Below are 14,131 nucleotides of genomic sequence, written 5' to 3'. Positions count from 1 at the left end.
AATCGGTCTCACTATGTTACTCATTTTTTAACTTTCCTCCACTAGTTTATCATTTTTCTTAAACTCTGTGCTCAATCCAAATGTAAACATTTGGGAGGGATGGAGGGAGTAATATATTATAAAAATCGGTTCGGTTTCGGCTTTTTCGTTTCGGTTTAACTCCAAAACCGAAACTGAACCCTAAATAACTGTTCGGTTTTAAATGGGTTCGATTTTAATTTGTTCAATTTTCATCAAATTTTACCGGTTTTGGGTTCGGGTAGAGTAAGAGTACAATATACAAAAACAACACACACAGAGTAGATCCACCGGACAACACACACAGAGTAGATCCACCGGCACTTGAACTTTCATTCTGGTCTCTATTTTACCCTCTCTCCCCGATCTAAACCCCAAATGCACATTTCATTCTTAACCTACACCCTCTCTCTGCTTATCCTGCGCTCACTTCACCGCCGGCAATCATTTCTGGCCGCGGTGATCTATTACTATCAGATCTTAAGGTAAAGCTTTTTCTCATTAATCATCCTTTCAATTGTAATTTCACATTTTTATTTCTTTTGTTTGATTAGGTGGGATTAAAAGTGTGTGCGATGTTGACGAAATTCGAGACGAAGAGTAATAGAGTGAAAGGACTGAGTTTTCATAGCAAGAGGCCGTGGATCTTAGCCAGTCTTCATAGTGGAGTTATTCAGCTTTGGGATTATCGTGTCGGAACGCTTATTGATCGCTTTGATGAGCACGAGGGACCTGTTCGCGGTGTCCATTTCCATATTTCTCAGCCTCTTTTTGTTTCCGGAGGTCTTCATTTTCTCGATTTTTTAACTCATTGTCATTAATTGATTATACGTGTTTATATGTATTGTGATCTGCTGCAATTCGTCGGAAGTTTATATGAACATGTCTAAGAGTTGATTAAGTTGCGGAACGAATACGAAGAGCAATGCTAGTGTCATTTATCATATTACGGATACATTTATATTGTCATCTGATTTTATTGAATTAGGAGTTTCGGAAGTTTATACAGTTTATATGAATATGCTTAGGAGTTGATTTCTGCTTTACGGTTGTGTTTTTGGTTTACGTTTTATATTTTATTCATGGAATGAATGCAAGGAGCAATGCTAGTTTCATTCTCTGATGTTAATTTTCTAGCTCGTTTTGTTTTGTATTATCTGAACATATAGTTGACATTAATATTGGAGAGCAAAATAAAATTCCATGAAAGTAGCGTGACCTGAAGATAATTATAGTTGGTGATTAGTCGATGATGTTCATGCCAGTTTTTATCTTACGTATCTGGAGTCATGTCATATTTATCTCGTGGAAGTAGCATTTTTAACTAAAAGTAGCATTTTTAACTGAACTCCGGAAAATATAGATCTATAGCTTATTAGCTATCATGTTCTATAAGTTACTTTCAGAATGCATGTGTATAAATTTTATGCTAGAAAATTGTTTGGCATTTCTTGAATGAATGAATTTTGTGATGTCCTGCATGTTTTGATTGAACAATGATTGTGCAGGAGATGATTACAAGATAAAGGTGTGGAATTATAAATTGCATAGGTGTTTGTTTACCCTTCTTGGGCATCTGGATTACATCCGTACGGTCCAATTTCATCATGAGTATCCCTGGATTGTTAGTGCTAGTGATGATCAGACTATCAGGATCTGGAATTGGCAGTCGCGTACTTGTATTTCTGTGTTGACAGGGCATAACCATTATGTTATGTGTGCTTTGTTTCATCCAAAGGAGGACCTTGTTGTATCAGCCTCTTTGGATCAGACTGTGCGAGTTTGGGATATTGGTGCTCTACGGAAGAAGTCAGTATCACCAGCTGATGACATCCTGCGTTTGAGTCAGATGAATTCAGACTTTTTTGGTGGGGTTGATGCCATTGTTAAGTATGTCTTGGAAGGCCATGATCGAGGTGTCAACTGGGCTTCATTTCATCCCACTCTCCCCCTCATTGTTTCTGGAGCAGATGATCGTCAGGTTAAGATCTGGAGAATGAATGGTATGACCCTGTTGTATAAACTTTCATTTGCTCTTCAGTTTCTGTATTTCATGTTGTGACGGTGTTCTCGGTTATGTTTGACACATATATCATATTCTTGAGGTATTGAGTGAATTTTGATATGTTACATAGCAATAAAAAAATTATAAATATAATCATTGACTCATAAGCATATGCAGTGGGATTTTTTTGTTATTCATTAGCCAAATAACCGTAGATTTAATTTGCGCTAATTATCATTTAGGTCATTAATTAACGCCAAAAATATCAATTCAATCATTAGTTTAAAAACGAACTCAATTAACTCATTAATTAATTTTTAAAGTTCACTCCATCTAATTCAACTTTGAATTTGGTCAAACTTGATGATTTTCATTCATTACTCCTTTATGTGGACATGGCTGTGACCATGACTAGGCGCTGACAGAGCTGAGTGAATTAGCATAAAGAAAGAAAATAAAATAGGAAATAATTAGCCCCACAAACTAATGATCGACAGGGCACAACACGCAAACATATACTAAACTAACTCAACCAATCTTTAAACTTGTCTCAATTGAACAAAAACACGCTCAAATCGTACACAGTCCACTTCAAAATGACTTGATCATTGTAACTAAACTCAACCATAAGCTTTCTGACTTCAATGTTGTGCTAGTTTACTCTGTTCCACATTTTTGAAACCTGATCTTTTTTTATTTAATGTACTAATTAAGGGCTTTTGTCATAATAAATTACCAGTAAGGGCGGCCTTAGGTCTGATCAGTATAATTAAGGGATTTTTTTGTTGTGTCTTGTTGGGTGGAATGTAATTGAATTTTGGGAACGTGGGGTATGCTTGTAAAGTGTTTGATAGAATTCCTGACCCGGATACGGTTTTTTGGAATACGATGATTTCGGGGTTGGTGAGGAAGGGTTTTTTGGAGGATGGGATTAGGGTGTTTGGTGATATGGTTAGGACTTAGGTCAGGGAGTTTGTTTGATTCAACTATGTTGGCTGTGGTTCTTTTGGGTGCTGCTGAGTTGCAGGAGTTGGGATGATGGTTCAGGGGCTTTCGATTAAAAATGGATTGTATTGTCATGTTTATGTTGTTACAGGTTTGATATCTTTGTATGTTTATGTCGTATAATGCTAGAATTTCGGGCTTTTCAAGCAACGATAAGATTAAATCTGCGGCGCCTCTCTTCAGTAGATTGGTTTTGTCAGGGGAGAAGGTCAATTCAAGTACAATAGTTGGTTAATTCCAATTTAACATGTATATGAATGGGTGTATATATATTGACACAAAAAGAGATGTTGATTGGCCATGTCATCAACCACTCAGCTGAAAGAGCCATTACTGCCATGTAATTTTGTTAACCGTCAATTTTTTGGTTGACATAGACAGGCTGAACTTTTTAAATTATTCAATGTGTCAATTGAGATCGATTTTAGATAAATGATTGAACTGATACTATTGGCGTTAATTAATGACCTAAATGATAATTAGCCCGATTTAATTTTGGTAAGAAATTAACGTAAAAACTCAAGCCATGAACCTCTCAAACTAAGGCCTTGTTATCAGGGCCTCGGTACGGGTGAAACGCGAAATCTGTGTAAGCAAGTGCTTTTATAAGTTCGGGTGTAGATTCTTTTAATATCCATAAAATTACAAATTAATGGTGGTGTGATACTACGTGTCTGCAAACCAGTTTGCTCAAGTTTATTGTTCTTGCTTAATACATTAAACAGGTTTCCTAAATTTCTCAAGCTTTTTAATGACTCCAGCCTAGATTGCAGCACATTTAAACAACCCATGCTAGTTAATCAAAAATTTGAAGTGCTCAAGTATTAATAAACTTGTAATTATTACCTTCAACATGGGCAACTTGTAGTGAATGTCATCAAGTAGTATCTATGTTACTCGGACTCGGCTAGAAGTGTCCGACATGGACACGTGTCCAAGTATCGGACTCGGAATTTTTTTAAAAAATATACATGTTTTTGGCCAAACATAAGTGTCCGAGTCTGAGTGTCCATGTCCAAGTGTCGAGTGTCCGACACGGGTACTCGAAGGTAAAATGAAGAGTCCGAGTAACGTAGAGTAGTATGTATAGGCTTTCAGATCATTCATAATTTGACTATGCTAGTATCTGCATTTGTTTAAAAATTGTATAGTGAAAGCCGGTTTCGGACTCAAATTCTTATATTTCAGATACAAAGGCTTGGGAAGTTGATACCTTAAGAGGGCACATGAACAATGTGTCCTGCGTTCTGTTCCATGCAAGACAGGATATTATAGTTTCAAATTCAGAGGACAAAAGTATTCGTGTGTGGGATTCTACGAAAAGGACTGGTCTGCAAACATTTCGTAGAGAGCATGACAGATTCTGGATTCTTGTGTCCCATCCTGAGATGAATCTTCTAGCAGCCGGCCATGATAGTGGTGTCATAGTTTTCAAGTTGGAGCGAGAACGTCCTGCCTTTTCTGTCAGCGGAGATTGTCTGTACTATGTGAAAGATCGTTTTCTGCGCTCCTATGAGTACTCAACTCAAAAAGAAACCCAAGTTTTACCAATTCGCAGGCCTGGTTCAACCAGCTTGAATCAAGGACCCAAGACTCTTTCTTATAGCCCTACTGAAAATGCGGTTTTGGTCTGTTCAGACTTGGAAGGGGGATCTTATGAACTCTATATTATACCCAAAGATAGTTTTGGCAGAGGCGATACAATTCAAGAGGCAAAAAGAGGTCTTGGGAGTTCAGCAGTATTTGTTGCTCGTAACAGGTTTGCCGTGCTTGAGAAGAGCAGTAACCAAGTGTTGGTGAAAAATTTAAAAAATGAAATTGTAAAGAAGAGTCCCCTTCCTGTTCCTACTGATGCAATATTTTATGCTGGAACTGGAAACTTGCTATGCAGGGCAGAGGATAGAGTTGTGATTTTTGATCTCCAACAAAGGATTCTTCTTGGTGATCTTCAAACTTCTTTTGTTAGGTATGTTGTTTGGTCAAACGACATGGAAAGTGTTGCCTTACTAAGCAAACATTCTATTGTTATCGCTGATAAGAAGCTCGCACATTGTTGCACTCTTCATGAGACGATTCGAGTTAAAAGTGGAGGTTGGGATGACAATGGTGTTTTCATCTACACGACGCTGACCCACATTAAGTATTGTCTTCCCAATGGGGACAGTGGAATCATAAAGACCCTGGATGTCCCGGTTTACATTACAAAAATCTTCGGGAACACAATATTTTGTCTAGACCGAGATGTCAAGAACCGTCCTATCATTATTGATTCAACTGAATATGTTTTCAAACTCTCTCTGCTGCGGGAGAAATATGGCCATGTTATGACCATGATTAGGAAATCAGACCTTTGCGGACAAGCTATGATTGCTTATCTTCAGCAGAAGGGGTTTCCCGAAGTCGCACTTCATTTTGTAAAGGATGAGCGAACTCGTTTCAATTTGGCACTTGAAAGCGGGAACATCCAAGTAGCAGTTGCTTCTGCTAAAGAGATTGATGAGAAAGATCACTGGTACAGGTTGGGCGTAGAGGCCCTTCGTCAAGGTAATGCAGGTATTGTGGAATATGCATATCAGAGAACAAAGAATTTTGAAAGGCTATCTTTCCTCTATCTTATTACGGGAGACTTGGATAAACTTTCAAAAATGATGAAAATTGCCGAGGTTAAAAATGATGTTATGGGTCAATTCCACAATGCCTTGTACTTGGGTGACATCCAGGAGCGTGTTAAGATTTTGGAGAATGCTGGTCATTTGCCACTGGCATATATTACAGCTTCTGTTCATGGACTCAATGATACTGCTGAACGTCTTGCTGCCGATTTGGGAGATAACGTTCCTCCTCTGCCAAAAGGGAGACAATCATCTCTTTTAATACCTCCAAGTCCTATTGTCTGCAGTCATGATTGGCCATTGTTGATGGTCACAAAAGGGATCCTGGAGGGTGGCCTTGAGAATTTTGGAAAGAGTGGTCAGGATGAAGAGGATGATGTTGCTCCAAATGAAGATTGGGTTGAAGACCTGGATCTTGTGGATGTTGAGAACATACAAAATGAGGACATCAGCATGGTGCTCGATGATGAAGAAATAAATGAAGAAAATGGAGGATGGGATCTTGAGGATATTGAACTTCCACCTGATCTTGACACACCAAAAGTCAGCAATGTGCGCTCCTCAATATTCATCTCCCCTGCTGCTGGCATGCCTGTGAGTCAAATTTGGGTTCAAAAGTCTTCTCTTGCTGCTGAACATGCCGCTGCCGGTAATTTTGACACTGCAATGCGTTTGCTAACCAGGCAACTGGGGATAAAGAACTTTGCTCCCTTGAAATCATTATTTGTTGATCTCCATATGGGCAGCCATACTTATTTAAGTGCATTCTCCTCGGCTCCAGTCATAGCACTGGCAATTGAAAGGGGTTGGAGTGAAGCAGCAAGCCCCAATGTGCGAAGCCCCCCTGCACTGGTCTTCAGTTTTACACAGTTGGAAGAGAAACTAAAGGCAGGGTACAAAGCCACAACTGCAGGGAAATTTACCGAAGGTTTGCGGCTTTTCCAAGCCATTCTTCATACCATTCTACTGATTGTTGTCGATACGCGTAGAGAGGTGGATGAGGTAAAGGAATTAATCATCATTGTAAAGGAATACGTTCTCGGTTTACAGATAGAACTTAAAAGGAGGGAATTAAAGGACAATCCAGTTCGTCAGCAAGAGCTTGCAGCCTACTTCACTCATTGTAATCTTCAGCTGCCACACTTGAGACTCGCTTTATTGAATGCCATGACTGTGTGCTACAAGGCAAAAAATTTAAACACAGCAGCTAATTTTGCTAGGCGACTCCTAGAGACCAATCCAACTGCTGAAAACCAAGCCAAAACAGCTCGCCAAGTTTTGCAAGCTGCAGAGAGGAACATGAATGATGCCTCCCAGCTGAATTATGACTTCAGAAATCCATTTGTGGTATGTGGAGCAACATATGTTCCAATATATCGGGGACAAAAGGATGTAAGTTGCCCATACTGCAGCTCACGCTTTGTGCCATCCCAGGAAGGGCGGATTTGTACTGTTTGTGACCTGGCTGCTGTTGGTTCTGATGCTTCTGGTTTACTCTGCTCCCCTTCACAGATCAGATAATCTGAATTGATGAATAGTTAATGTCTTCCAATTGTGTAACCATTAAATTTGCTGCTTCTCTCCGGCAGAGATGAGTTCTTAAACAGATGAGTTTCAGTTAGTATGTGTTTTTTCCCTTACATAATCAGGTTTTTAATATTTCTCCATTCTCCGACCATTTCTTAGCTTTGTTACTACAATTATCAATGTAATGAATGTAAGAAATTTTGTCATGAGACATTCATCTGATTTGAGTCTCTGGTGATCAGGTTGAGTTTATCACTGCCTACACTGGATCCTTTGAAGATGTAATATTCATATATTATAGCAACTTTCAGTTTCCGATGTTTTAAGGGTTAAATATCAAAGTGGTCACTCAACTGAAGATCATATATCAGTTTAATCATCAAACTTAACGGGGTATCCTTGGATCACTAAAGTAATAATAAATATCAAACAGATACCTCAAAATATGTGCTCGAGACTTAAAATTTATTTTATTGAGTTCTAAACATTTTTTTTAAATCTTATTACAACCAAATGAAAAGTTATGAATTCATAGTATTTTAGATGATTTTTTGAGATTTTTAAAATTTATCTACTAATTATTTTTATTTAAATAAAGCATAGTAGATAAATTTTAAAAAATCTTATTATATTATAGAAAATACTAGAATTCATACATTTTCATTTGGTTGTAATAGGATTCAAGAAAAATATATAGAACTCCATAAAATAAATTTTAATTCTCGAACACATATTTTGAGGTATATGTATGATATTTATTATAACTTTAGTGATTCAAATGATACCCCGTTAACTTTGATGATTAAACTGATATATGTCGTTCAGTTGAATGACCACTTTGATATTTAACCCGATGTTTTAATGGCCAGGAAATTTACTTATCCAATTATAGTTTTGCAAGTAATTTAAGGTGCATTGAGCACATATTTTTGTTAATTAATTTTTAATTTTTTTTATGGATAAAATTTAAATCTCTTCATTTAATGCATCGTGAAATGCGTGTAAAAATCAAACCGGATAAAGAAACCGGGACAGAAGGAGCTGCCATTGACTTGTGCATAAAAATGATCTCTGTCGACAAATGAAATCTCCAGACTTTTCACACCTAGCAGTCTAGCACATTGTTTGTTATGCCGTTCGGACAATCAACTCCAGCGCCTTCTTCCGGTGCTCTTTATAGTGAATTTCGCCGACAATGTTTGACATGAATTAAGCGACACTGATAACTCCGGTGAGCGGGGCGGTTCCGTCCGACGCCGTGCCTGCCCGACGCCGTGCACGGCTCTCCCTTCTGAGAGCGGGGTGTAGCTGCTGTTGGGCGTCTGCAAAACAACACCGGACACCGGAGGGGGGTTTTGTCCCCCCGGCGCCTCCGATGTGAGAATAAGAGTCTGGTTGGGGAAGATGAAGATAGAGAGGACAAGGATGGCTGTGTGTGTATGAGCTGTGTATATGAGAGTGTGTGTAATGAAAAATGTGTCTAACCCCTAAACCCTTCATCTTTGGGGGTATATATAGCTCAAAGGTAGGGTTTAGGAGTTGGTACCTCTAGATCAGGGCCGTTGGTTGCTGGAGGCGGAGGACGCCTGACTTGGGTGGATTGCATACACGTGTCCGGGCAAGGACCACCGTCAGGGTTTCCTAACGGTACTCTGACACGCGCCGTGTTTGTCTGATATGTTGGTTGTTGATAGCTGTCATCGTCACGTGCCCACGTACCCCTCTTTGGCGGGTTGTGGAGTGTGCATGTGCTTGCTGGGACCCCCCTCAGGGTGGTCCTGGTTCTGGGTTGAATCCAGGTAGGCAGGTGATCCAGGTTATGAGATGGACCCTGGTTAGAGGATGATCCAGGTAGGCAGGTGATCCAGGTCATGGGCTGGACCCTGGTTAGGAGATGATCCAGGTCATGGGTTGGATCCTGGCTGGGAAATGACCCACGTCCTGGGTTGGACCTGAGCCTGGGTCTCTCCACTTGATTGCACTGGGTGAGGGGGGTTTTGGTCCATTATTTGAGCCTGCTATCCCTTAGATCCAGGTTGGGCTTTAGCCAGGTTGCTTATATCCTATCATTTGCCCCCACTCCCTTATGCAGATTCTCTGGATGAAGGAGTAGAGTAGTCTCACGTAGCTGTGTTTTGGGAGAATATTATGCTCCTTTGTTGCCCCCAATCCGGGTCCGGTGTAGTAGAGACATGATCCGGATTAAGGTAGGTGAAATTGGTTGCTTTAGAAAAAATTCTTGCTATTTGTTGCCTCCCAATCCGGGTCTGGTGTAGTAGAGACAGGATCCGGATTAAGGTAGAAGAATTTTGCTAATTTTTGAAAATTTTATGCTCCCTGGTTGGCCCCCAATCCGGATCTGGTGTGAAGGAGACCGATCCGGATTAAAGTAGATGAAAATTGCTGCCTTGGAGAAAATTCTGCTCCTTTGTTGCCCCCCAATCCGGGTCCGGTGTAGTAGAGACATGATCCGGATTAAGGTAGGTGAAATTGGTTGCCTTAAAAAAAATTCTTGCTATTTGTTGCCCCCCAATCCGGGTCTGGTGTAGTAGAGACAGGATCCGGATTAAGGTAGAAGAATTTTGCTGATTTTTAAAAAAATTCTGCTCCCTGGTTGACCCCTAATCCGGATCTGGTGTGAAGGAGACCGATCCAGATTAAGGTAGATGAAAATTGCTGCCTTGGAGAAAATTCGGCTTCTTTGTTCTCCCCGATCCGAACAAATTTGGAAATAATCCGAGTAGGGGTTACTGATCCGGGTTGAAGGGTTTGAAATCTGAAATAAATGGGAATTTGTAACGTTTTTCAGATTTTTTCCCTCCCACGATTTTGAAAATATGGCAGTTACCTCCTAAAAAATCGCCCCATAATCATTGTGGGGTTTAACTTGCTTTTAATGATATATATTTATGTATGTGAACGATTTTTGGTAACTGCTCCCAAGGCCAGTCACACCCTGCCACGCGGCAGGGGTGGTTCTTCTCCCCACCCTTTATAAACACCGGCTCCTTGTCCCTTTTTGTTCTTTATTCAAATCAAAGAAAGAAGTGAAGCCCAACAGTCTTCCTTCTCTATTTCTCCCAAGATTTCTCGAAGTGCCGCATCCTTGGTTATAATTTTCCGTCGTTGTGCCGCCATTTCTTCTTGTTTGCTTGCGATTTGTGAGTTTTCTTTTTCCCTTCTTCATTTCTTATTTTTGATTTTTCTTTCTCGAATTCTTATATTTTATTTTCGAGTTTTTTGCATGCTCCGATTTAGTGGTAAACTTGCTGTTTTTGGTTTGTTTTTGTGGTGGATATTTGTGTTTCTCGCCTATGCATGTTTAGATCTGTGCTTTTTGGGTTTTTTCCGGCTTGATTTTGGTTGGGTTTTGTGTCAATTTTTCTGGGTTTTATGTGATGTTCTTGGTGTTTTTGGGAAGAATGTATGTATGCATATGCTTGTTTTGTATATTGTGGCTTTTGATTTCCAATCTGCTTGTTTGTGGGTTAGGGTTTTATTTTGATCCGGGTAGGGGGTGTAAGACCCGGATCTAGAGTGGTTTACTCGGGTAGAATCATATGCATTAGGATGCTAAATTTGTATGGTTTTTTTTTGATCCGAATCTTAGTACTTGATCCAGATCCAGATTTATGACTGTTTTATGCTCTGTTTGGATGCTCGTCTTCGTAGTTTACATGATCAGAGTCGTTGATGTCTTTCCGGGTTGGACTTGTATTAGCGGTCAGGATCATTAGGTTATGGTAAAACTAACATAACGCACTTGATCCGGACCACTTAGTAAGATAAATAAAATCTGTAGGGCCCAGGCTAACTGACCTTCATTTGAATAGGTATATGGTCTGGACAAAGAAGCGGGCTAGGAGAGTCTTTAACTGCTACCCAAACTTTTCTGGTGACGAGAGCGACCCGGATTCATCTGGAAGAGCACAAATCCGGATTGAAATGGTGAAGAAGGGTTCCAGATCCGCTGAAATAATTACCAGTTTCCGGTACAAGAGGCTTCCGGAAAACTCGATTCTCTTCACGCCCGAGGGCCGTTGGACCACTATTAAATATCACTTTGTCAAAAAACCCGCCGAGTTTGAGAATAACATCTACTATGCCCGAGTTAGGTATGAGAAGCAGGAGGATGGCTATCCCGGGGTGTATGACCAGGGGGCTCTAGAGGAAGCTTTCGCCACGTTCCCTATTAGCCAGGACCACTATCAGCTGAAGGACTTCTATGTGGAAGCCGACCCGGGTGACATGGATACGGCGATCCGGGCCGAATTTAAGCTTATTCCTGATATTGCTTGGAGGTGGCCGGAACCCCACGAGAGGATTTACCACCGTCCCTTTGATGGCTTCATCCCGGCTTCATCCCGGTGTGGCTAGAGCACTTGAGATCCGGGTGGTATCCCCGCTGCCACATGTTTATCAAACACCTTTGTAAGCATGTTTATAAGATTTCCCCGATGCAGATTACCCTGAATGGTATTAAGTCAATGACCTGGTTCATAGCCTGTTGTAATAAGGCTGGACTCCTACCTACCTTTAGACTTTTCTGCCAAATCTTTTATCTCTCCAAATCATGCCAGAAACCTTTCTACGAGCTTAGATTTCGGGCTGCAGAGTATGGTTATGGCCCGGGTGTAGCCACACCAGTTATGCAACAGACTTCCTTGAAGCACTGGAATGGGGAGTTGATTACGTTGAAGGGATTTGATCTGGCTTTCTTGCCTTACTTCACCCTGGGAGGTGTTTAAATGAAGTTTAATCCTGCGATCTTAGAAGGGGAGGCTTTGACCAAAATAAAGAAGTTTTGCGGCTATCTCGGGTTTCAGCCAACTCGGGATACTTTTATGAACCATAAGCTGCTATTCGAACTCGGTTGTAAGTTTCATGTCAACCCGGATTTCCTTCTTCCTTTTATTTGCATTTAGTTTGGGGTTCTGTGCATTGCTTTCGGTCTTCTCAGGAATAGGAGTTGCTTTGGTTTGATCTGGATTGCCCACCATACTTGGTGATCCGGATTAGATCTCCTTTTATTTACCTTAGATTATTTGTTGTGCACCCGGGTCTGGGTTACTCAATCTTTTTATTAATCTTGGCAGAATTATTTACTTGTTTTTGCATTCATATATATGCTTCCTGATTTGGATTTTTGGTTGAATTAGGGGATCCGGGTCCCTTTACTTTTTATGGTTGGTTGCTTGGTCCGGATCACTTGATAACTCGATTTTGACTTTGCTCTTTTTTTCCCTATTCTGCAGGTTTTCCGTATTATAATCCTTCTTTTAAGGTGATAATGTCTTCTTCTGCCTATGCTGCTGCTTTTAATTCCTCGGGCTTGGCTTTCAAGACCTCCAAGGGAGCTCCCAGACCTGGATTCGGTTCTGTGGATGCTGAGGGGGGTGCCGAGTTTTCTGCCCTACAGAATGTGGTTGATCCGACCAATGTGCCTTTAACTGATAATCCGGATGTCCGGGAGATTTCCGGGGATGAGGCTCCTCCTTCTAAGAAGAGAAAGTCGGCTCCAGGCAAGCCTCCCCGGGGTAAAGCTGCTATCTCCAACCGGGTCATCTATGATTCGGAAGGAAAAGGCCTGGATGGGGATCCCGTGAAAATTGGGACCAAGTCCCTGGTTGACTTAGCCGGGTTCATGTCGAGCATCCCCTCTGAAGACGACTGGGATGAGGTAGAGGGCTCTAGTATGGCCGCTGCTTTCAAGAGGGTGACTGGCCAATGGGGGCAGGTAACCTTCAAGCACTTTATGATTTTCCATCCGGATTGTACTTCCCTAAGTTTCATCCTTGTATTTTCTTAAGTTTCTTTTCTGAATTATTCCAAGTTGGAAGCGCCATATCCATTTGCTCGGATATCACTTTCAAAGAGGTCCAGGAGGCTAACAACAGGACCAGAGCTGAAAGGATCCGGATAGAAAACCTGAAAGATGAGCTGGATGAGGCCCGGGAAGGCTTCCGGACCGGGGAGTCCGGGCTGAAGAACCAGCTCGAGGAAGAGTAGGCCCGGGCTGATGGCCTTGCTGAAGAACTGAAGAAGCTGAAGGCCGACCTGGCTGCTAAGGAGAATTTAAACAAGGAGGCTATCATCGCCGAGTTCAAAGTCAGCGATGTTTATGACTTTGAGGTCGCTCAAGCCGGGGTGCCCGAGGTTCACAGGTCCTAGATCGTTGCTGAAAGGCATATCAAAACCGATCATCTGGCTTCCTGGGAGAGCTTCATCCAAGAGTTATTGGTGGCCAAGGCAGCTGTTGAACAGGGCAAGGGGAGCCGGAGCCCTATAATGGTCCTTGCCCTAGCTTCCTTTAGATTTGCTTCAGCTTTGTTAAGCTTCTCGGGCCTTCCCATGTAATTTTACTGCTTTCTAGTGTTTCAGCTTCTGCACTTTGATTCTGAATAATTTATAATATTTGGATTTACCCGGATTGGTGTCAATCCGGATTGATGTTTTTAATTTGACTTGCATTGATAATTTTCTTGTTTGGGAAATAATGTGTTTGTTTAAGCTCTTGATCCGGGTAAGAGGGCTTTCCCGGGGGCCTTTGATTTGCGCCTTGATCCGGATCCTGGCTTGGATTCTAACCGGAGTTGTGGATGGCATCTAGAAAATATTTAGTGCAAAAATGATTTTAATCCGGGCTGTGGCTATAGCCCCCCAACCTGGATTGGGTTTATAGCCGGTGTGGTTCCGGGTATGAAGCCTTACCAGGTTGGCATAATTTTTCTTTATACAGTGTTTGGTTTGGATCCGGATTCATCTGCCTATCTGGTTTGTTGTTTGCTTTTGATATTAGTCTTGTTTTTATATTGGCTTTCAATCCGGGTATGATACCATATCCGGATTGATGTTTGCTTTTGCTGCTTTATGTACTTATATAATATTCTGAGTACATAATAGCTGCTTTCAATCCGGATTTGGATGCTTATCCGGGTTGTTTTTTGCTTTTAATATTGGCTTC

The 14,131-nt window shown here is 41.1% G+C and overlaps 1 protein-coding gene across 1 annotated transcript; it reads left to right on the top strand.

The window, feature by feature from the left end:
* The first annotated feature begins 256 nt into the window (after positions 1–256).
* LOC141684230 (coatomer subunit alpha-1-like) lies at positions 257–7,485 on the top strand. The gene is made up of 4 exons (XM_074489101.1): positions 257–503; positions 573–801; positions 1,527–2,021; positions 4,217–7,485. Exons 2-4 carry the CDS (start codon positions 594–596, stop codon positions 7,159–7,161), a joined length of 3,648 nt encoding a protein of 1,215 aa, XP_074345202.1. The 5' UTR covers positions 257–503; positions 573–593; the 3' UTR covers positions 7,162–7,485.
* The last annotated feature ends 6,646 nt before the right edge of the window (positions 7,486–14,131 follow it).

This window comes from Apium graveolens, chromosome 9, assembly GCF_009905375.1.
Source record: "Apium graveolens cultivar Ventura chromosome 9, ASM990537v1, whole genome shotgun sequence".
In the NCBI taxonomy this organism is placed as follows: Eukaryota; Viridiplantae; Streptophyta; class Magnoliopsida; order Apiales; family Apiaceae; genus Apium; species Apium graveolens.
The sequence above is the reverse complement of the archived record's forward strand: the minus strand, read 5'-3'. Positions and strand labels throughout refer to the sequence as shown.